This window comes from Pelophylax lessonae (genome assembly GCF_965119305.1).
Source record: "Pelophylax lessonae genome assembly, chromosome: 3".
NCBI lineage: Eukaryota > Metazoa > Chordata > Amphibia > Anura > Ranidae > Pelophylax > Pelophylax lessonae.
The window spans coordinates 301,447,207-301,469,540 of NC_138770.1; the positions used below are offsets into that span (position 1 = coordinate 301,447,207).

Sequence of the window (22,334 nt, forward strand, 5' to 3'; positions counted from 1 at the left end):
TCCTCTGTTGAAGTTCAAATGCAAAGTTCATCACAAGATGTGCAAATATAAGAAATGGCAAGAGTGGGTTTCCTTTATCTTTGGTGTTAGAGTTTTCTTTGGGTTAATCTCTCTACTATAAGGTTTGCACTGTGCAAGTACTCATTTTTTGTATCTTTATTGTTAGATTGATCCAGGTATTTTACAAAAGATAAACTTATTTTCTGGTTCAAATCTGTTGCCACATAGAACTCAGGCCCTTTTATGGCCTGTGTCAATACATAAAGTTTAAAACCAGACAGATCACTAAACCGACAGTTGAAATGTGAATTATTTTACCTGGCAAATGATTTGTAATTCTGTTTAACCACCTTTATGATTCATTCAACATTGTTACATTACACAGCCAGGCAGATGATACCACCTCTTTCAGTTTACTATATCGCTTGCCTATGCACTGGAGTATAAATCAGCATAAATACACTGCTGATTCAGAGTCAATTGAGCAGACAAGGGAGATCGAGAGCTGCCTCCCTATTGGCTGCACAGCATAGCAGTTGTAATGAAATGAAATAGACATGGAAATGAAATAGAAGCTGCAGACTGCAGTACATTTATTAGGTCACCCAACCGCATACAAACATCGGTATACATGTCCAAATCTTACAGATCTGGAAGTTTGACACCAACAAAGAAGGTATGGATTTTACTGAAGCAATAGGAAAATTTTATTATACCACTATATAAATGTGTAGCTGTGGTCTATGTGTGACCAGATTTTCTGCCATACCCAATTTGTATTAAAGTGTAAACTGATCAAGTGAGGAAAAGTCTACTTTCCAAACAAACACTGATAACCTGAAAATTAAGTATTTCATTATTCTAGTTAAAAATCAGCAATGGTGGCTTTGGGTACTGTGATCAAAAGAACATCTACAGAACCTCATGTCACAGTTATTAATGGAGAAAACAATTTTAATTTTTGACTTACAATACATTTTTTCCTTTTTGTCATTGCGGAATTCAGGATGAAGTAATTCCAGTACAGTGGACTATGTTGCTGCCTTCAGGAGATTTGACACTGGCAAACAAAGCCGTAAGACAGTCAAATATAAGCCCTCCTACTACCACCATGCTTTAGTTATGTAGCAGTAGGACCTGTGTCTCCAATTGTCGGTTCACACTGATCCGACATGACTTCGGGCGACTAATGCCGTTGCCCGTGCACCGCGACTTCGGCGCGGCTTGCAACGACTTCACATAATGGAAGTCAATGCAAGTCGCTCTGACTTTGCATAAAAAAGTTGCAGGAATCTTTTTCTAAGTCGGAGCGACTTGAGTCACTCCTATTAGAACGGGAACCATTGCACAGCATGGACCGCTACTTGTCAGGCGACCAAGTCGCCTGACAAGTCGGAACAGTGTGAACCAGCAGTAACTGTACTTCAAGAAAAGGATCTCACAGAAAGTCAAAAGTATTTTACTAATCATATAAATCATACACATCATACAATAAGGGACACAAGATTAAGTAAATAAAGTACAGCTGTCTAAAAGCAGCCTAATGGGGGGGGGGGGGGGGGGGCGGACGACACAGACCCCTGAAAAAGACAACAGGACACAGACAAAAAGTCAACAGTGGGGCCTGAGGATCCTTACGACCAAAGCTGCCATCAGACGAGGGCTGAAATGTGTGAACTGAAGACTAGGAGGCAACCTTGCACTTTGAGAGGCAGATGTCTGATGCTTTCAAGACTAGGAAGAACTAGCTGATCCAATGGAATGCGCTTTGACAAGGAAAGGTGGATACTTGTCTTTGTATCTACAGGCAAGAATGATGATGTGCCGTATTAACCTGGCAAAAGTGGAACAAGATGCAGGCTATCACCTGCAGGGATCTATATTATGAACAAAGTCAGACTGTATACAGGATGATAATCAGGCTCTAACAGCTTGCCCCACATTCATAAAATGTAGGGAAATGTCAAGAAGCAGGACATAGGGAAGGCAAAACAATACCCTGGTTAAGGTGAAAGGAATAAAATACCTTGAAAAGAAAAAAAAAAAAAAAAAAAGAGGTCTTGGGCCTCAAGACAACCGTATCTATGTGTAGCACAAGTGGGATTCTGTACAGATTAAGGCTGCCAACTCAGAAACTGACCTCACAGAGGTGCTGACATGGAGGAAGGCAACATTAGGAGTGTAGAAAGATGAAAATCCCTGAGAGATTCAAAGGGCGGTTTCTGAACAACCCAAAGAACCAGGCTGAGATCCCACAGTGTCACAGGGGGAGGTACTGGGGGAATAATGTGAGTGGCACCCTATATGAAGGCCTTCACTATTGGTGGCAAAAGGTCTTTGGAAATGAACCGTTAGGGCTGAGATTTCAACCTCAATGGCAATAAAGGACAAATGTTGATTCAGACCAGACAGGAGAAAAGACAGGATTTGTAGTATATCCTGGAATGGCAATTCTGTGTCTTGCACAATGGGCAATAGGCTTTCCAGCTGCAATGATGGACTTTGTAAGAAATACATTTCCTATTTTTTAAAGTGCAGGCATAACCAAATTAGGACCTGGGCTTCAACAGCCAAGCTGTCAAAGTCAGAGGCAGGGAAGCAGGGTAGTAAACTGGTCTTTTGTAGAGAGGATCTGGACAATTCAGACAAAGTCTGATTTGGTCTAAGTAACACGTCTGCCTGGGCCAGTTCAGTGCAATGAGAATCATAAGAATGCCCTCCAGCTCCATCCTGCAGAGGAGGAAAGGCAAAGAGTAGGATAAACTAATCCCACAGAGTTGCAAAAGCATCCACTGTGAGGGCTCAAGGGTCCTTTATCCTGGATACAAACCTATTCCAGCTGAACCTAGAAACCAAGAGGTCCAAGTATTCCACTTGTGACATATGCCACGAAAGACCTTGAGGGGAAGAGACTATTCTCTGAAGTCCAGACACTGATGACTAATTTTCCATGCCTAGGATGTGCATGCAGGCAGGCCAGGGACATAAAAGTTTCACCCAATCCAGAATCTGATCAGCTTCTTTTTGAACTGCAAAACTTCTGGTTTTATCTTCATTTAAGCAACTGCTGTGGCATTTTCTGACTGATCCCTGGTCAAATTGGCTTGCATTAGAGGGGACCAGCAATGAAGGCATAACTGAATCGCTTAGAATTCCAGAACGCTGATCGAAAGATGAACTTCCTCCTGCAACCAAGTTCCTTACACTGAGGAGTATTCAGCACTCCTCCCCAGGCTGGCATCTGTCGTGAGAACCATCCAGACTAGTGGGAACAATTTGTCCAGGTCATAATTCACCAGGCCTGGGCAAGCTTGGTTTTATTGATCAGTTGTATGCAATGATTCTGAGGCTAAGTCCGCTTGTCCCATGCTGCCAGAATGTTAAGCTGCAATAGTCTGGGAGTGAAATTAGGCACACAGAGGGGAAAGAGGCCTTTCATTAGGCCCAGAACCCTTTTGCAAAAGCAGAGGGTTGGTTGGCTTCTGGACTGTAGAGTCTGAACATAGTAACAGAGAGTTATGCATTTGTATAGATGTAGAGGGTTTCTCAGACTGAGATTTTGTCTTTTTTACTGGAACAAAAGGGTACGCTTTACCCAGTAATCCACTAAAGAGGCATTCCCCAATAAAGGGCACATGCAGGAGGCCTTTTTTGTACTTATGCTCTGCAGATAAACTATCTGAGCCAAAGGGTCCTGTGTATGTGCAGCCAAAGAAGGCAATTTAACATATTATTGGTTAGCCCGTCAACACAGTAGAGAGTAAAGCCACAGATAAAAGCTCCACTTGCTGCAAGACAGAAGGATACATTAGGATAAAGCCAGGATCCTGAGACATGTCCCTGGACTAGATAACTACAGTATGGCAGAGGGACATGACCGCAAAGGCAGGTTGTAGGGCAGGACCTGTGAGGAAGAATAAGTTCTGGAAATGACTTCCAGGCTTTTATCAACTAGATTTTAAACACTGGAATTTCCTCTATGGGAAATGTATGAGTCTTGTCAAGACAGGAAATGGCTAGGTCCACCACACAAGATGGCCCACTTGTTTTCAAAATTCTCCCATAATAGGATATTTCTTGGCAAAATGTTTGATGGAAGTAAATGGACTGGAATAGTCTTAATAGGTTTGAGGCCTTTAAGAGAAATCAGGCTGGTAATTCCAAGTCTGGGGATGTGCTAATGGCGTCAATAAGGACCAAGATGGTAGGGGTTTAGGTCTGCAGATGGAGATTCCTCTGGTACCAACTTCTCAACCATGTATAGGGAGCAATACTCCTCATCCACAGTTTACTTTGCAGAGATAGCTACAGCCGCAGGGAAGTCATGGATGAATTTTGGAGTAGAGGGCATAGAAGTAGGACTGTGGCCCCTTTTCTTTGAAACACCGAACATAGCTGAACTTTTCCCTTAAAAAATGTAAATATAGTAGCCGAGAATCATTCACTAGATAAGACAGAGGAGAGAGCCACCCCTAAAAAAGGTAAAGAAGAATTTGAAGAGTTGTTATTCAGGCTGAGGACAGTAGTCTGGGCTATCAGTGTCAGATCCCTTAGGAAGTACACTGCAAGATCTCTGGGCACCGACAGTGGATTGTAAGATGTCAAGCTGGCCTTGTGTTTATGATTCGCCATACTAAGTATACAAGTAATGAATTGCCCAAAAGGGCTATTTAAAAACCAATACTGTAGGAAGGGGTAATGTTATCTGTGGGGGTGATGCACAGGTAGAAAATATGGCAGAAAATAGCATACGTATGTGCAGTGAGAAAACTGGTAGGAGACCTGTGCAAGTGCAGTAGTGCCTAAGGGCCTACACAGACTCACTGGAGATCCAGCTGAGCACCAATTTCAAATTCGGCACAGCTGTCCCTTTCCCCTTCAACCAAAACTGTTGCAGTCAGAGTCACAGATTTTAACCCCTAGGGGTAGAACCAGAGCTAGTAAAGTACTACTAGACTTTTTGCGCAAAAGGGCAAAGCCATGACTTATTACAGTAGGGGTCCTAAGAGAATTTGACACCAGTTTCAAATTCAGCACAGCTGTCCCTTTCCCCTTCGACCACAACGGTTGCACTCTGAGTCACAAATTTTAACCCCTAAGGGAAGAACCTAGTAAAGTACTACTAGACTTTTTGCGCAAAAGGGCAAAGCCATGGCTTATTACAGTAGGGGTCCTAAGAGGCCCTGAGGTTCCCACACAGACATGGTGGGATAAGCAGGATTCCAGGGACATGCCCATCCACATAGCTTCTACCCTCCTTGTGGGCACACTCCTTAAAGAGTCTTCAAAGACTGGCTTTCACCAGATGGGTGCACCGAAGCCCTAGACCTGTAGAAAAACCGCCAGCTAACTCACACATTACACAGAGATGTATAGGAGACCACCTTCAGCAGAGCCTAGTGTCTGCATGACACATTACAGCCTGGCCAAGCTTCTTCCTCACAGCAGGGTCTGGGTACAGCATTTGGGTGATGCCAAAGATCAGCTGATCCAGAAATCTGCAAAATTAAGGCCTCTTCTGACTCTGTGGCAACTGTAGAAACTTCCTAGAAAAAAAGAAATCTTCTTAAAAAGTAGAGAGTTTACATCTCTCTGAGGAGAGAATACTTCCCTTCTACTGAAGGCAGAAGCATAATCCCACTGTACCTGAATTACTTCACCCTGTGTCCCCTAGTGTATAAATAAGGAAATATAAATGGCACTAATAAAAAAATTGGCTGGAAAGGTTACTTAGGAGCTATGTCAGCTCATGATATGTTTAAGTATATATACTGAAATGATGCTATTTACCAGTTCGTGTGTAAACAGAACACACAAGGTGTTCATTATCTAGTCTAGTGCTGCCTGACCTGAAGATAGGATATTAATTTCATAACATGTGGAACTCTCAGATACTAGTATGCATGTACTGGCAGTAAACCTAACAGCTAGAATACAAGCATAGGTCACTGCTGGTCAAAGCAACCTAGTGTAATGTTTCTAATTGCAAATTATTATATCTGAAATTCACAGGAAGATAAATCTTGATTATACATAGTCGCTGACAGCAAATGTACACATACAGACATATGTACTTAATAAATTACACAAAGGAACAGTCTAAAACTGCCAATTAAAATTCATGTAAAATATTTACTGGACTTAAAAGCAAATCTGAATATTGGCTCTTCCGAGAGGTAAAATTTTAGAGTTCTCAACTGTACCCAGGCCTGTAACCTTAAATGATCATGGATTACCTCTAAATTAGCTATGCACAGCAGCAGAGTGCAAAGAATCCAGCTGCACATATACAACCATATCATTAGTGCAAAAGGGCCTATCTCAGCCTTGAGGAAAATTACTTCCCAAATCGGGAAATGTTTGCAAGCAATTCTCAGCTACGAAATACAAATATCATTGTTTCACAGAAATGTTGCAGAAATGTAATACTGAATGGTGGAATAGTGTTCAATGTTGCTGAGATATAAAGTTGACAATGAGATTCAAAGAGTGTACATTGATACATACAAATGATGGCTCTCAGTGTAGCAGTTATATAGTACCAAATTTTCACATTGCTGGTACACAATACATTGTTTAAAAAGCAAAGAACTAAAAATACAGTATATGAAATGTTATTCACTTTCTGAGGACCATAAAACATGAGAGAGAATGCTCAGGTTTAGTAATGACTAAAATGATTCTTATACTTGTATGCACATCTGTTATTGAAAGACTTATCACTGTATATAATCAAACAGCTATCATATTGATAGAGTTAAATTACTTAAATGTTGTTACCATGTAGAAAGCAATGCTCACTTCATTATTATGCATGTCATTTTGAGCAAGAAGATGAGAACATGAATTTTTTTCCGTGTGGAGACCAAGAACCTGGATCTGTAGTCTACATTTTCATATACTGGAATATCTTACAAAATGACTTGCAAGCATGTGTACTGGGTAATGGTAACTTGTCCATTTGGTATGTGGTTGTATTCTGTAAACAGAATAAGGAGTAAAACTGCAGATACTGGCAGTATAACAATTCACACCAGTACCAAAATGGATTATAGCTGATTATGTGTCCCATACTTTGAGTTTAGTTTTAATTAATAAGCCAGACAGTCTAGACTGCTACAGACTATCTATATACAGTATTTTTCCAAACGTGATTTATTGTACTCACTAAAAATCTGCCTTTTCTTTTCTGTTGAACATCACTCAAACCTGAAATGAACCTAGCCTACAGCTCCCCTCTTCTCATTAAAAGACATTCAAACTCGAGTGGGAAGTCTCATAGCTATACAGCAGTCTAACTGTGCAATTACTGTTTATAGTTTTAGGTTATCAATAAAAATGGTCTAAATGATTTTAAGTGTATTATGGCACCTTTAATAACTGGGCAGCGAATACAGTTTTATAGTAATGATGTTAAATAACAACATAGGGTTTAAAAACCCTTCAATCCCCCTTTTAACATGGCATTGAGCATGTGGGCTAAAGAAAAACAATATTGTTTTTTTTTAGTTCTGGAAATCTAGTTTGGTTGATGACATTGAAAGGTCAGCTCTCAATGTGCAGCTGTTGTTATGCCTGCAATGAGAGTTGTGTAGCTGCTCTGGTACCTTCAGCAGCAATTAAGACCCAGCAGGCAGTCAAAGCCCTGACCAACTTCAGGAACAATTTTTCACAAGGGTTTCTGCTTTAAAGGACATGCGCTGAAAAAAATATGGTGGTTGCCATTGCTGAGCTCCTTCTGAAAATGCAGTGGCAATACAACAAATCCTTTGATTTTTATACCTTCTGAGACATTGACCTGAGGACAAGTAAGTAGAAATTACCCCTTTGCGATCCCTGCCACATGCATACAGTGGCAAAAGGGTGGGCTTTCGAGCTATCACAGACAGCTCTCGGTCCAGGTTACTGATGGGTAGCCAGCATGATTGGCTTATGATCATGTGACCACTGTGACAGTGGTCACATAATCGCTGATCCTTCCTGTCACCTGGGTGTTCTGAACTATTTAATGAGATGCCAGAGGGAGTGGGAGGGGAGTTAGAGCCATAACTCTTATACTTGTTTCAGAGACCCAAAAAGCATTTAAAAAAATCAGATCAGCATGGCAGCCAGGCAACTAGCATTTGAAGAAAATCAGCACTTGCAGCCTTCTGGTTTTTCAGGTTTGGCAATAGTTCTTTTTCAAACAGGCATGGTCATATTTGCATTAGACCATGTTATAGGAAACCCAGTTGAATGATTATTTTTATTTTTTATTTTTTTTTTTAAAGAAAAACAGAACAGTTATATTGGCATACCCTACTTTTTTCTAAGAAACATGTGATTGATAAAAGTATAATATACAAAATATCAATTTTTAAAGCAAGTTCTAATACAAAAAAAATATACAGTATATATTATACTTCTCTTTATAAGGATACAAATATGCAGCTCACCTAACCACAATCCATTGTTACTGGAGCTTACATGAAGCTTACAATAAACTATAAATCTCCCAAGTTAAAAAAAAAAACAGTTTGATAAGGCAAAGTGGACACAGGCACTTGCTATTTATGATCTGCTTTCAGGAGCATGTCATAATTTATAACATGAGTCCCTGCTGGAACGAGAGAGAAGGAATGACTAAATAACATGTCCCTGTAACCTACAGTTCAAAGGCAATCAACTTCCTTCTTGGTTATGATAGAAGTCAAAAGGGCTAAGGGGTCAAGGATCCAGAGAATGACTAAAGCCCTTTAAGAACCATGTAGCAACATCTAGCTAAAAGTTAAATACTAACAATCATCTACAGCATTGGGCTCAGCAATGCACCGCATTTTGACCCTATAATAACTCCATCAGCTGCAATCATTCAAATTTCTTCCTATATATACTACACACTTGCCTGGCACCCAGCCTCATATTGTGATATGCTAACTATGTCATTTTTCAGGCACTGTGTTAGTTTGTACATCGCTGGATGTCAGCGCAAGTTCCATTGATAAAAAAAAAAAAAACTCTAAATGCTGTGACAAACTGCTGTTTGCTGTGAATAGGTGCGGGTCTGTACTTGCATAATTATGACCACGTACCACTGATAAAGAGTATTTCAATGTATCTAATCACAAACAGAAAACACCATCACCAGCAGCAGCCAAAATATGTGTTATATAGAAAAGCAAAGCTATAGAAAGAAAACAAAAACAAAAAAAAGAGAGTAAGAAACAGTGGAGCTTGTGGAAAAAAATGCTCCCTCCCTTTAACAGTGGATGTGCTCGTAATACAGGCACAGGATATGTGAAAACTGCTGCATGTGGAGCTGTTATGTACTGCTTATGCCAGCCAATCTCATAGCAATACAGCACTACAGGTACTTTCAAATGTATAACTTGGCATGGTTTGTAAAGATCTTCAAGGTGGTCTTATCCAAAAACTGATTATCTATTTCTGGCTTCTATATATTTTACTAGTTTCAAAAGCTGATGTTCACCATACTGTGAGATTATATATACTTTTTTTTACGTTGGATTACACTTTCCTTCTGCAGCTGTTAGAAAAAAAAAAAAGACAAAGGATAAAATATGTAGTGCTTTAAATGAAGAGTGAGTGGAATAACTAGAAATGTGATCACTCCCTTTTAAATTGCCTATGAAATGAGACATCCTACATAGGTCTGTTCTGGAAATCCCTCTGACCAACAGAAGCAAAAGCTGATTGGCATGATAGGAGCTAAAGTGTTAAGAATGAGGTGCTATTCATTCACAGGTCAGTGCTGGACTTGGCAGTGAGAGCTTGGATGCGTGCAGAGTTGCAGGACTTGCAGAGGATGTGTCCATCCAAAGGGTAGCAGCCTTGATTTTCCCCTTCTGACAAAAGACTTCCACAGTCCTGTAAAAAAATCACATTAAAGTAAAGTAAAGTAAATAATTGAAAGCATTCAGTGAAGTATTACAATTATGAAGTAAACAGAATCTTTGCTAAAATCAGTTTTTCCTAAAGTGCATCTAAATCTAAACCCTATAACAAAAGTATAATATATTGTAGCTTACCAGTCCATGGGGCTCGTTCACATGGACAAATCAGGCTTGGTGCAGCAAGTATGTAACAAAAAACTGCGCCCAGGAGTCCAGGTGTATGTGGACAGACATGGCAGGGAAGTCCCAAGAAACTTGCATCTAAGGCAGCTGACACTGCTGGTACATAACGGTACTTCCCAGGCTGTGGCTATCCGCACACACCTGGGATCCGGGCCCAGTTTTTTGCAACATACTTGCTGCACCACAGCCAGTTTAGCTGTGCAAACGAGGCCCTAGCTGTGTTGGCTGCATTTATTTACTTCAGCCTTTTTGCCCCCTTTATTTTCAGCGGACGATTCTGCCAGTAAAACTTTCTGTCCTAGGGTGACAACGCAAAAAATATATATACACATACACTGTATAGAAAAACAATAGCGAAATCCTAGGATAGGAAATGTGTACTCCATACCACAATGGGAGATGCTCTGTAGTTCCCAGAGATAACCTGGGCAAGGCTGATAACACTCCTTGGGATTTCAACATAACATAGGCATTGTGTTGTCAGCTCACTACAGGAAGTTACAACCTACTATTTCTGGCAGGATCAACAGGTATTTTACTCAACAGATCTAACAAATCTTTTGCGAGCGGTGAAAAGCTTTCAAGCACTGACATTTTTTCCCGTGTGGCCTTCTGTATGCTAGAGCTAGCAAGGAGCTTTAAAGCCTACCTCAAGGTTTACTACAACCGGCCTAAACAAACTAATTTCTTTGAGTAACAGATTCGCCCACTAGGAGCACTATTTGCCCACAGTTAAATGGACGGTGACAGCCGTCCTTTTCCCGGGACAATATCGAGTCGTGCTGAGCGCTGCTCTGCCAAACACAGGAAGCCTTGGATTCTATGAATAAATACTAAGTTTCCTTTCATTGGCTGAGATGGAGTTAATTTGCCCGTATCTCCACCTCAGCCAATCAAAAGAAGCCTTGTATTCATTCGTAAAATTCAAGGCTTCCTATAAATGGCTGAGAGGCTCTCATTCCGACTTGATTTTGTTCCAGGAACAGGCTCCCACTGATGGAGCACAGTGCTGAACACTGTATGTAGCGGATTCTACATACTGTTTATACAGCTTTCCCAGCAGGAGCATCTGTTAAGGAAATAGTTTTGTTTGGGCCAGCTTAGCCCAAAGGTACAATTTAAAGTCCAGTAAACCTGGAGTTGATCTTTAAGTGGATGTTCCAGTATCAGAAGCAGGTGTCTCAGGAAAACCAGATTAAAGACAAAAAAGAAGTGATATAAGCTTGTGCAGTACAGCAATGCCTTAATGAAAGCTCAGCTCCCTACATGCATGTCAGGGCTTCTAAATTGTGACTGGAGTGTACCTTTTTACAAGAATACTTCTAAATTTGTTATAACCAATGTTTGCAGCTTTCATCCAAACAGCACATACCTCACAGCGGTAACACTGCACATGGAAATCACGGTCCAGAGCTACAATACGAACAGTCTCCTCCTGGCCAGGAGCAGGCATTATTGGTTCTTTACACACAGAACACCTTGGAGCAAACTTCCTGCAGACAAAGCATAAAACACATTACAGTATTTATATAGCCATAACATTTTATAAAAAAAAAACCTTTACAAAGTACATAAGAATGTTAAAACCAGTCCCTGGCCCACCAGAGTTTACAATCTATGGTCCCTGCCACAATCCTGTAAGCACCTACCCACTGATACTTGGACCAGTTTGCTCCTTGAATGCCAGTGGAGTTAGACTGGACCATTGAAAGGACACACATAGAAGGTACAGAAAGTCTATGCAGATGAAGGTCATGATCAAATTTAAACCAAGTGCACAGTGTCGGGACAAGGTTCGCCAGTGCCCAAGGTGAAGATGCCAAACTGCAACCCTTCCCCCTGGTGCACATGCAATGATCTTCTGCAGTTGGGATCCCACTTGGTTTCATTGAGCTGTGGCGATACTGAAGTAGGGATTGGTGGAGGTCGAGAGTGGGTATAGCACAGTGTTTAGAATTAAGTGGTGTAGAATATAAAATGTACAGCACAGTACATAATCAGTCAGTGTGGAATAAGAAATGTACAGACCAGTATACAGAATAGAACTGTGGTGTATATAAAACGTACAGCACAGTGTAAAGAATGAGTTGGCATGGAATATAAAATGGTGCAGAACGCTGCAAAATGGGTCGTCGTGGAATAAAACATGTACAGAACAGTGTACAGAATGTGGCAGTGTAAAAAAGGGAATGTGTAGCAAGTCACGGTCACACAAAGTGAGATGGTGCAGAATAGGCAATTTACAGTACAGAGCACAGAACGAGGTGATGGATAATATAAAATACACCACAGGCTCATTGAATGAACAAGATTCCAGAAAGATTTCCACGTCATGGCGTAGGTCAGCTTCCTAAATGCGTGCTGTGTAATTTAGATCTGCTTCTTGCATCACCAAACTCCATTGTCTCTTGCTAATGCTGACTTATCTCCTGGGGACTCTGGATGCATCACTCATCTCACAAGGGTCCTCTGGCACCAGTGAATGGTGCATTGATTCATAGTCAATACCCTCCCACATTGTTCAAAAAACACCCTGCTAATTTTTTCCCAGGTGCCAATTTCTCATGCCACATGAAGACAGGAGTCCCAACAGACAAGACAACTGCACAGTATCACTTGCACAGACTATTGCCATGCTCACCAAACACAAGCAAGCACCACTCCAGGAGCCCTTTGCATAAACTGATGAGGTTCCCTTTAGTAAAGAAGAAACCAGCAAAAACACCTGCCAGTTATATATACCTGTAACTCAGGGTTATCAATCCTTTAGAACTTTTTCTTTTTAAATGCACAAAACATGGAAAATGTAATGACAGAGCACATTTGTTTACTGACAACCTCAAGTATGACAGAGAAAATTGATATTTAAACAGTATAAACAATATGTAAATATTAATGCCTGGAATTATGAAAGAACTGGAGCACCCTATAATACATTAGAAAATAGGGTCTGCATCGTACACCACAGCAAATGGTAGGCCTGCCACAGTGGTGTGAGCATCTATTTTTACCTTTCCAGTTGCCCATGCCTTGAAAAAACACTGCTTTGTTGCTCTCTGGCTGCTGCAGATATTCCACATTTCTGAGTGTGCGAGTACTCACTCCTACCACCCCATGCTAAAGCCTGGTAAACACAATGATGTTATTGGGCGAACTATCGTTCTTTTTTTTTTTTTGTATGCTACTCTTCAAATTTAAAATTAAGAGGTTACTAAAGTTAAAAAAATTCTCGTACAACAGAAAAAATTCAGAAGTGATATAATGTACTGTATTGTATTGGATGAAAACTGTGCTAATTAAATGAAAATCGTACGATCTAGTATCATATGAGAAAAATTTTCATGCTTGTCCCATCGGATAATTTTGCACGACCTGTCCTGATCGACTCTCGAAAGCTGTGTACTAACGATCAGATTAAAGTAAAATTGCTTAGAAAGTGGTATTTTTTGTACAATTTTCTGACCGTGTACGGGCATTAAGATTTCTCATGCCAGCTCAGATGTCACTACTGTACAATGAACTAGTGGAGAAACCACAGGCATTGACCACACCCAGAAGTGTGGAATATCTGCAAAAGAAAATCTGTTTGATGTTTGAAGAAAAGGCCCATCTATACATAGAGAAAGAAATAAACTGCACTAAATAATTAACAAGTTCTCAAAAACAGCAACTCAGCTGAGATAGACACAGTAAACATATACAATAAAAAGTAGAGCTGCGCTAGCATACATTGAATACATCCATGAACCATACAATAAATAAGGAAAGAATGTTCTAAAAAGTCCATCCAGGTAAGTACACCAGTGCAAAATAGTGAAAATAAAAAAAATAAAAAAAACAAAAAAAAAAAAAAAAGTCCAAATGTGATCAATCAGGCTGATATCGACACCTGAAGTGCAGTATATTCTTCACCAAACTGCGTTCTAACCAACTTGTAGAGATCTCTAAGGGTCAAATACGCCTGCAGCTAAAACCCAGCCAAGGCTTTGATCCATCCAAAGAAAGAGAAGGATTGGCAAATTCTGTTAAGCACAAGTAGCACTAACATCAATCACCAAGCGATCACAGATGTAGATCTCCTCGGACCTCAAAGCACAACTCAGGATGTCACACTCATTGTCGTTCCCCAAAAAATATAAAAACTATCCATAGTGTAATATCGTACGGAACTTTATTAGAAATATAAAAGGTTGCACTTACAATCAAAATGGCATAAACCACATGTAGGAACAAATAGTCGGCCAGCTGTACATAAATGCCCGACCTTCCGGGATCACAAATTCGTGGTGACGTCAGCATGTCGCTCAATCCGACGCATTTTGTCACAATCTGAGGTCGTTCTGGGGATGGGGGCTCTATACATACTCTTCTTTTACAGCCCACACTTCTTTTACAAGTGACTCTGTACTAACAATTTTACATTAGAAAATAGAAGCTTGAAATGCCCTGGGCCCGGGAGGGAGAAGAAAAGTGTCCACTTACACTTTCTTGCACAGTGCAATGCACACCAGAAAGATACTAATCCTGGGGCTCTTTGTGGTACCTAGTGATCACCTGTCCTAGTCCAATCCCAACAAAGTTGTAATGTGCAGTTGCCACTTTTTTGCTGCTGGTATACTAATAAATGTGGTGGTGCTGGCAGCTTAGCAGATGAAAGCAAGGGGGAATTACAGGCAGTGTGGTATGGAGGATGGGAGGCCAAGCAATTCAAAAGGCTGAGCATTTGCAATGTTCCCTTCTTCCACTTCATGACTGGTAAGAAGGCGGAAGAGGAAGTCTTCCACTACTAACTTATGCTACAGCTCCAATTACATAATTTAATGCAAAACATTGCACTGTGCCTGCACACAAAGCAGGTAGTGCAAATCAGCCAAAATCTGTGTTCATCAGTGCCTCTGGTTGGTGAGCTATCACAGTGATGCCTGCCCTCCCCCCTTCCAAAAATGCATGAAAAACACTGCACCTGGGGCAGCTGCCCTTCCTGCCTTATCCTTGTTTCGGCCCTGCAAGAACATCTGTGCTGCAAGTACACTGTACTGGGAAGTTGTCCATAGTGGTAAGAAAAAGAATTGTCTAGATAAATGTTCAGTTCATTTACTTTTAATATCACAAATTATCCTTAATGTCTATTTTATACAAGTGCTTGCATCCCAAAAAAGCTACTTCTTTAGGTGCACAAAAAACGGTCACCACATGGGACCATCATGTTGCTTCATGCTCCTTAATTGTATTAATAAACATTATATATACATTGCTGACTGAAAAACTTTTGATACAGGGATCCTAATAAATGTGAACATGTACAAATTAGGCTGAGTATAGATTCTTTACCATGACGATAAGTTCATAGTGCAGTGGTAATTACACTCCAATAAAGCTTGCATGACTTAGTGAGCCATGCAAATATATATATATTTTACTGGCAGCAGCATACAAAACAACACACTCAAAACACATCCCCTGAGACTACAGGGCTTCAGGACATTTAAATAAAAGAGAGATCAAAGCAAGAAAGTCAGTCTTAGGAAATTCTTATCGTGCTACCCAGGATTTAAACACGCCACCCAGGGATTAAGTGGATTAGGGAGAAAAAAAAAAAAAAGTTTTCATTTCCCTGGCCACAAATAAAGATGTATTTCACTTATCCAAGAAACCTAACACATGCCTGTGAAAAAAAATGCTCAAGTGATGAGCTAGCAGAAGCAGCTGGTCTCCCTAATAGTTTAACAGTTATGTATATATGAAAACATTAGCCTGGCTGTTAAAATGTAATATTCTACCATTGAGAGTAGCCAATGCTTTTATATTGAATTTCCACCAAATTATAAGAATTCCAAACAATCTCAAACCTCCCAATTATAAACCAATAAGTCAATCCCTTCGTTAATTTAGGCAGCCCTTGATTAACCATTGATTAGCTACATATTCCATCCTCTTTGCTACATTATATCGGCCAAACATCCAGCTTTGCAAACACTTGAAGATGAGGGTGTAAAACTGGGGTGTGGTTTGTGTGAGCAGGTTGCAGTTCAGGCAGAACTTGAACAGGAGTTGATTAAAACAGGGGCCTCCAAACGTTCTAAAACAAAAGTTTACTGTTTACAGTTTACTGTCCTTTGGACTTCAGGGGGGGGGGGGGGGGGCAGTGTCAGTAAAAATTGTCCCAGCATTAGTGGAAGTAAGCAATGCCTTAAAGTTGTTGTAAACCACCCAGTGAAGTGACTGGCCTCAGGTGATACACAGAGATGAAACAAATCCTTCAACATAAGTTGTACTTGTTTATCTGCTTTATTTATTTTCTACACTCAATCAAAGTCAAGAATTTATAAGCATGGCTAAAAGTTCAGAAAAAAAAGAAGACAAAGAGCTGAAGTTGCACTTCTGAGAGCTGATTGGAGGAAATAACCCCCCCCATCCTTTCTCACAGCAGCCAGGAACAGAGCTGAGGATGTGAACCCCAGGCTGTGTAAAGGAGATCCCTCCCCTGTCACCATTTCTCTCTTGGTTTCAGGAAAACTCATCAGAAGTGACTCCTGCTGATAGCAGAGGAATGAAGCAGCAGACAGAAATGATAGGGCTTACAACCACTTTAAGCTTGGTGATCAATGGGAGTAAAACAATTATGTAGCACCTATGGTCCATAGGAAGAGGAATAGTGCGCCTTCATTGGCATCCATGGGGGGGAATAGTGTCCCATCATTGGCATCAGCGGGAGGAATAGTGCCCCATCATTGCTATCAGTGGGAGGAATAGTGCCCCATTATTTAGATTAGTGGAAGGAAAAGTGCCCTATCATTGGTATTAGTGGGAGGAAAAGAGCCCCATGTTTGGTATTAGTTGTAGGAATAGTGTCAATGAGTATCAATGAGAAGGAATGCGCAATATCATTGGTGTTAGTGGTAGGAATTATGCCGCACTCTTGGTGTCCAGTGGGAGAAATAATGTCTTGTAGTAGTGGGAGGAATAGTGCCCCCAAGGGCCAGATAAAGACATGCAAAGGGCTGTAGTTTGGAGACCACTGAAGTAAAGCCTTTGAGTGTGTCATTCCATGTGCTCCTTGCTGAGAAGGCCAGTTATAGGTGGGGACAGGGGCCATTTTTTTTGTTATTGATGTATACTGATGAGAGGAAACACTGGACGCCTTTGCTGCCATTGTGCTATGTGCTGGGTGTCCATTGTGTCCCTGAGCCTTTAAGGTGGGTTGGGCCATCTCCAGGCCCACCTGCCCCCTATCTATCTATTTGAATGCATGTGCTCTCACTGTGGGGATAGGATTGCAGGTAATACAGGGTGCCGTAAAGTGGCCCTGCAGCTTACGCATGTGTTTGCAAATGTGTGCTAACTAAATCCCCTGTTTTTAATGCATACTGTTAGACAGGTAATTTGGTTGGTATGCACACTGGTTGGTGAGTTGAGCTGGTAATTTTTTTGACAAGGCACAGAATCCAAGTTGCATTGCATGAGGTCCAGTGTGAAGTTGCCGCAGTCCGTATATGAACCTGTGTGTATATATAATATATATATTATATATATATATACACACACACACACACACACACACACACACACACACATACAGGGGGTATAGAAAAAAAAAAATCACCCCCTTTAAAATAATCGCATTTGTTGCTTTGAAACCTGAAATTAAGACAGACACAGTTTTTGTTTTATCCAGCTGTATTTACTGATAACATCCAAATGAGGATATAACACCGTCAGAAAAAAAAAAAAAAAAAGATAAATAAAATAAATACTTTTTCCAACTTAGTGATTCTGTTTTTGATATTTTTTTTAATTGTTTTCCAAAATGTTGGTGCATTATCAGATATCTTTCACTTGGATGTTATAAGTTGCCCTGAGTAAATAGAGTTTGATAAAACAAAAACTGACTGTCTTCATTTCAGGCTGCAAAACATTGAAAATTGATTTTTCTTTAAAGGGGGGTAAATCTTTTCTATACCCACTATATTTATTTATATATATATATATATATATATATATATATATATATACATACACATACATGCACACACACAGTACACATATCTATATAGTATGATGACGTGTATAGACTGATTACACTTTCACATAGGAGGGCAGTATGGCAAAACTGGCATATTTTAAGAGAAGGTTTCAGTGTTTGGTGGGAGGGTCTATCAACAATGTATTGCATCATTGTTGATAACAGAAACATTTCAACAGTTTTTTCTTTTTTTTACTAATTTAGAACTTAATTTTGTACAACTTTTTTGAAAATGTTATGGTCTGACAAACTGCAGTTGCTCTGCTTTTCCAGTTAGATGTACAGGAAACATGTATTACTTGCCACAGATGCAACCTCACAGACATCCTATGGAGGAGTCATACTGAGCAGTCCTGCTCATTAGGATTCATCCTTGTCACTGCACCACACATATGTGGGATAGATCTGGTTTGTGTACAGAAGGCTTTCTCTGTGATGTCAGTTTGGAAAGATAGTTTTCAGCAGCAGTCTGAAGCCATTTATGTCAGAGCCATCTAATTACTTTTTTTCTACAACTACAAGACAAACCAACAAGATCTGAAGTTACAGATGTCAGTATTGATTTCTTGTAGTAATTGAGGGGTGTAATGTGCACTAACAACCTCAGAAATCCTTTGGTGTACTTTTAATTAGCCTGTAGAATTGTATATATGTAAGCAATAGTGCACTACAGTCATACTACAGTAGTCTTCAGAATGTGATCAGGGCTTAGAAATAACAGGAAATGCATTAACTTAACTGTATTAGAAAACAGTCCATGCAACTTGTTACTAAAGATAAACATATCAAAAACCACATCACTCGAAAATATGTATTCTTCAAAGCCTAATTTGTGTTAAGTAGTAAATCTAAATTGCCAATATTACTTAATTAACAACTGATGAAAAAGTGTTGTGGAAACCATGGCTATGTCTGTGGTTAAAGTAGTTTAATTTTAGAATTCTTACTTGTGGAAATCCTCAATGCAGTGAATATGGCCTGATGCATCAACAGTGAAAGGGATTCCATCCAGGCTGCGAAAGCACACTACACAGATAAAACACTGAGGGTGGTAGGCCTTTCCGGTAGCTCTCAGAATCCTCTCCATGATTGGCTTGGCACAAACGCTGCACTGCTCCAAAGTGCGCTGCATAAAAGGATAGATCAAATCTTGTTAATAAAGAATGGAATATACAGCATCCAAAAAATTCCTTTATAAAAGCTGTACAAGTATCAGATTTTGACCCAGTCATCATTTATTTTACAAAAGACAAGCCTACCTTGCATACCACAATTATCAGAACATGTCCTTACATTTTAGATAACCAAAGGTCTTAAAGCAAACCTCCACAGCTAAATACACAAGTACACAAATTCCTATTTCAACATTTTCTGTTTACTTTCTGTCTGATATGGGAGATTCCATGTTCAATGCACAGGCGTATAAAATAGGAAGCTCTGAAGTTGAAGAAGAAATAGAAGAATTGTTGAGTTATAAAGAGGTGTGTGAATCAGTATACTAACATTTACATGCATGTATTTTAACAGTGTGTTTAGCTTTCCTTTAAAATAAGAACACAATTACTGTGTATTTAAATAGAACTGATAGTGTGGATTTCAGTGGCTCTCACCAAGAAGAGACGTTCTTCCATAAGTCACCTATTTTTGCCAGAACACTTAAATGCCTCATTTTGCTAGGCTAAACCTTTAAAAAAAGAAAAGCAACTAGTCATAGCCACCAAATATAGCGCAATGTTTTTAAACAGAATTGTTTTTACCTTTAAGAACCACTTTTAACTATTTCACAGGTCAACCTTTTCCTTTCTGTGATAGAGATCTCATTTATTTTTTAATTGGACAACTTTTAAAAATATATTTTTGCCACAAAACTTGCTCCCTGTGGAAAAAATGATGCTTTGCTCTGGGAAATATAAAACAGAAATCTGGACCTATTTTTTTCCTTCAATTTGCTAAAAGAACCAGTACACCAAAAACTATTTAAAATGTTTTCAATTTTTGGTGACCTAAATCACCTAATGGTTTCCTGGCTCTCTTGAGAATTAAAATGATTATAGCCCCCAGGTTTTAACAATAGCAGCTGCCATATTATGTTTTATAACAGAGAATACAACAATACTTCAAGATAGTAATGCTGGCTATACACTAGCCGAAAAATAGTTTAAAAATCTGTCATTTGGTCCGTTCGTTCATTTTTCGTCCAGTTAATGGGCACAAATAGAAAATCAGTTTTAACTTTTCAGAGCTGAAAAATCAAAGGAACAGTTTGGAAAATTCTGCCGAATGAACAATAAATTGAAATTTCGGTCATTACATGATGCACGATCGCCTGCTCTCACGGCTGAGTGCTCATTTTTCAAAAACGAGTTTGAACGATTTTTCGTATAGTGTATGGCCAGCATTAGTGCCACTAAAAATTTTAAGGCACACAGAAAGATCGAAAGATACTATGACATGGATATTTCCCTACAAAATTAGCTTGCTACTCGACCTTTAGCTGAAATATTTTGGAAGCATTAACCCTTTAATGAAACAGCATTATTTCAAATAAGAATAATAGAAAGACTGGCTTCTTACATTTAAGCAGAACTGTTTTTACACACTAAGTGTTAAAAAAAATAACATAATAATGTTAAGTCATACATTTCACACGGTTTGATATTCTCCCAGATGTCACCATCAGAAGTTATCTTGTGTGAGCTCCCCTTACCCTTCCTATCCAAAAGAATCGTTTGTACTTTTTTGAGGTATATTTTGTGTATTTTTCCTTTATGTCTAATGTGATGTATGTGGCAGAGATTGGAAAACATTGCTGCCCTTTTTTGTTTAGTTATCGATGCCATGTCAAATTTTACTTTGGTGAGGATCCTTGTAGTATCTTGATGAGGGATTTTCAGTTTTTTTTCACCACAAGATGGCATATTTCTATTGAGTATGTTTTCCATAATGAGGTTTGGCTTCTCAAATAAGGCTTTATACCTCCCTATTTCCTGTTTTCCACTGCCCAGATATATAGAGCATGGTTCGCAAGCGGGGCTTCCGAACCCTCAATGAGACTAATTGTGACAAAGCACATAGGACAGACTCAACATTTAACATCACTACACACCGGAGAATGATGAAGCAGTCTGCGCAATCCCTGGACCATTTTGTATGTACAGTGCTGTTTTGGTTTTATTAATATATGAATAGTTATACTGATTTTATTCAACTTTTATGAGTGGTTTTGTGATATGTGGAGTGTCTGGCTCTCTTTTGTCTTCCCATGTATTCTTTTTTTTTTTTTTATCAGAAAAAGGTTTTTATTAAAGATATGAACAGTACAGATCATATAATATTGTGCATTTGTCGTACAGGATAGTTATACTACCATTGTTTGTCTCAAACATCAGTACCTCTGCGTGTCAAGTCTGTCCCTGCTCCAACAGGCCTCCATGTATGCTTTTTTGAACTGGAAGTGACATACACTGTTGGTGTAAGCGGTAATACTTCTGACTTAAGCCTAGTACACATGGGCCAAATGTCAGACAGCATCGACCAGACATTCCGCCCATGTGTACTAAAATCAGCCTGACCGAAACTGGCAATTTGGCTGGCTTCTGTCGAAGGAGCATGACTGAAAAAAGGTCTGCCAATTGGCTCCTGTTTAGAGTGCTCGCTGACCAGAGTACCACCCCCTGTCAGAACCCAATAGAACAGCAGGGGAGATCGCTGTTCTAACATCAGATTGTTAGTGCAGTGGCTCCTCCGCAGATGCCAGTTTTTTTTTTTTTCAGACCTGCTGGTTTGAATTAAAAAAAAAACTACTAGGGTGTACTAGGCTTTACTGCTAGAGATTATTTGTTATTTTCAAGCACTATGTGACTTCTCTGATTAGAGGGTCATAACACAGTCATAACTGTGTGTGGTACCAGGTGGAAGAGCAAATAGGTGGTGTGTGTACCACTTTGAAGAGTTCTCACCATCCATTATACACTTCTGCACAAGTTTGACACACAGCAAGATTTGTCTTTTATCAAGAATATTGATTTACATAGTATGGACATTACTTTCCTTTTATAACGTAAGGTTTATTTATTACACACCTTGTATGAAGTGGTTACTCTTATTGGTCTTTTTTGTTGTTTATGTTATGGCACAGCACTGGTGGCTTTTTGCTGACACTATAGCCATGTGTATCTAATAAAGTGCTAGCAGCTTTTTATTTATTTTTACTGATTAGCACAGTTTCACATTGG

General features: G+C 39.6%; 1 protein-coding gene across 6 annotated transcripts in view; it reads right to left on the minus strand.

Moving 5' to 3' along the window:
• Positions 1–9,520: 9,520 nt before the first annotated feature.
• LPP (LIM domain containing preferred translocation partner in lipoma) overlaps positions 9,521–22,334 on the minus strand; it is a 601,703-nt gene continuing 588,889 nt past the window's right edge. For all 6 annotated transcript variants that reach the window (XM_082251182.1, XM_082251181.1, XM_082251178.1 and 3 more), the window contains 3 exons: positions 19,047–19,225; positions 11,449–11,569; positions 9,521–9,867 (listed from right to left, as the gene is read on the minus strand). In XM_082251182.1, the coding sequence (XP_082107308.1) occupies positions 9,739–9,867; positions 11,449–11,569; positions 19,047–19,225 (429 nt within the window). In that variant the 3' untranslated portion in view covers positions 9,521–9,738. The remainder of the gene's footprint in view (positions 9,868–11,448; positions 11,570–19,046; positions 19,226–22,334) is intronic.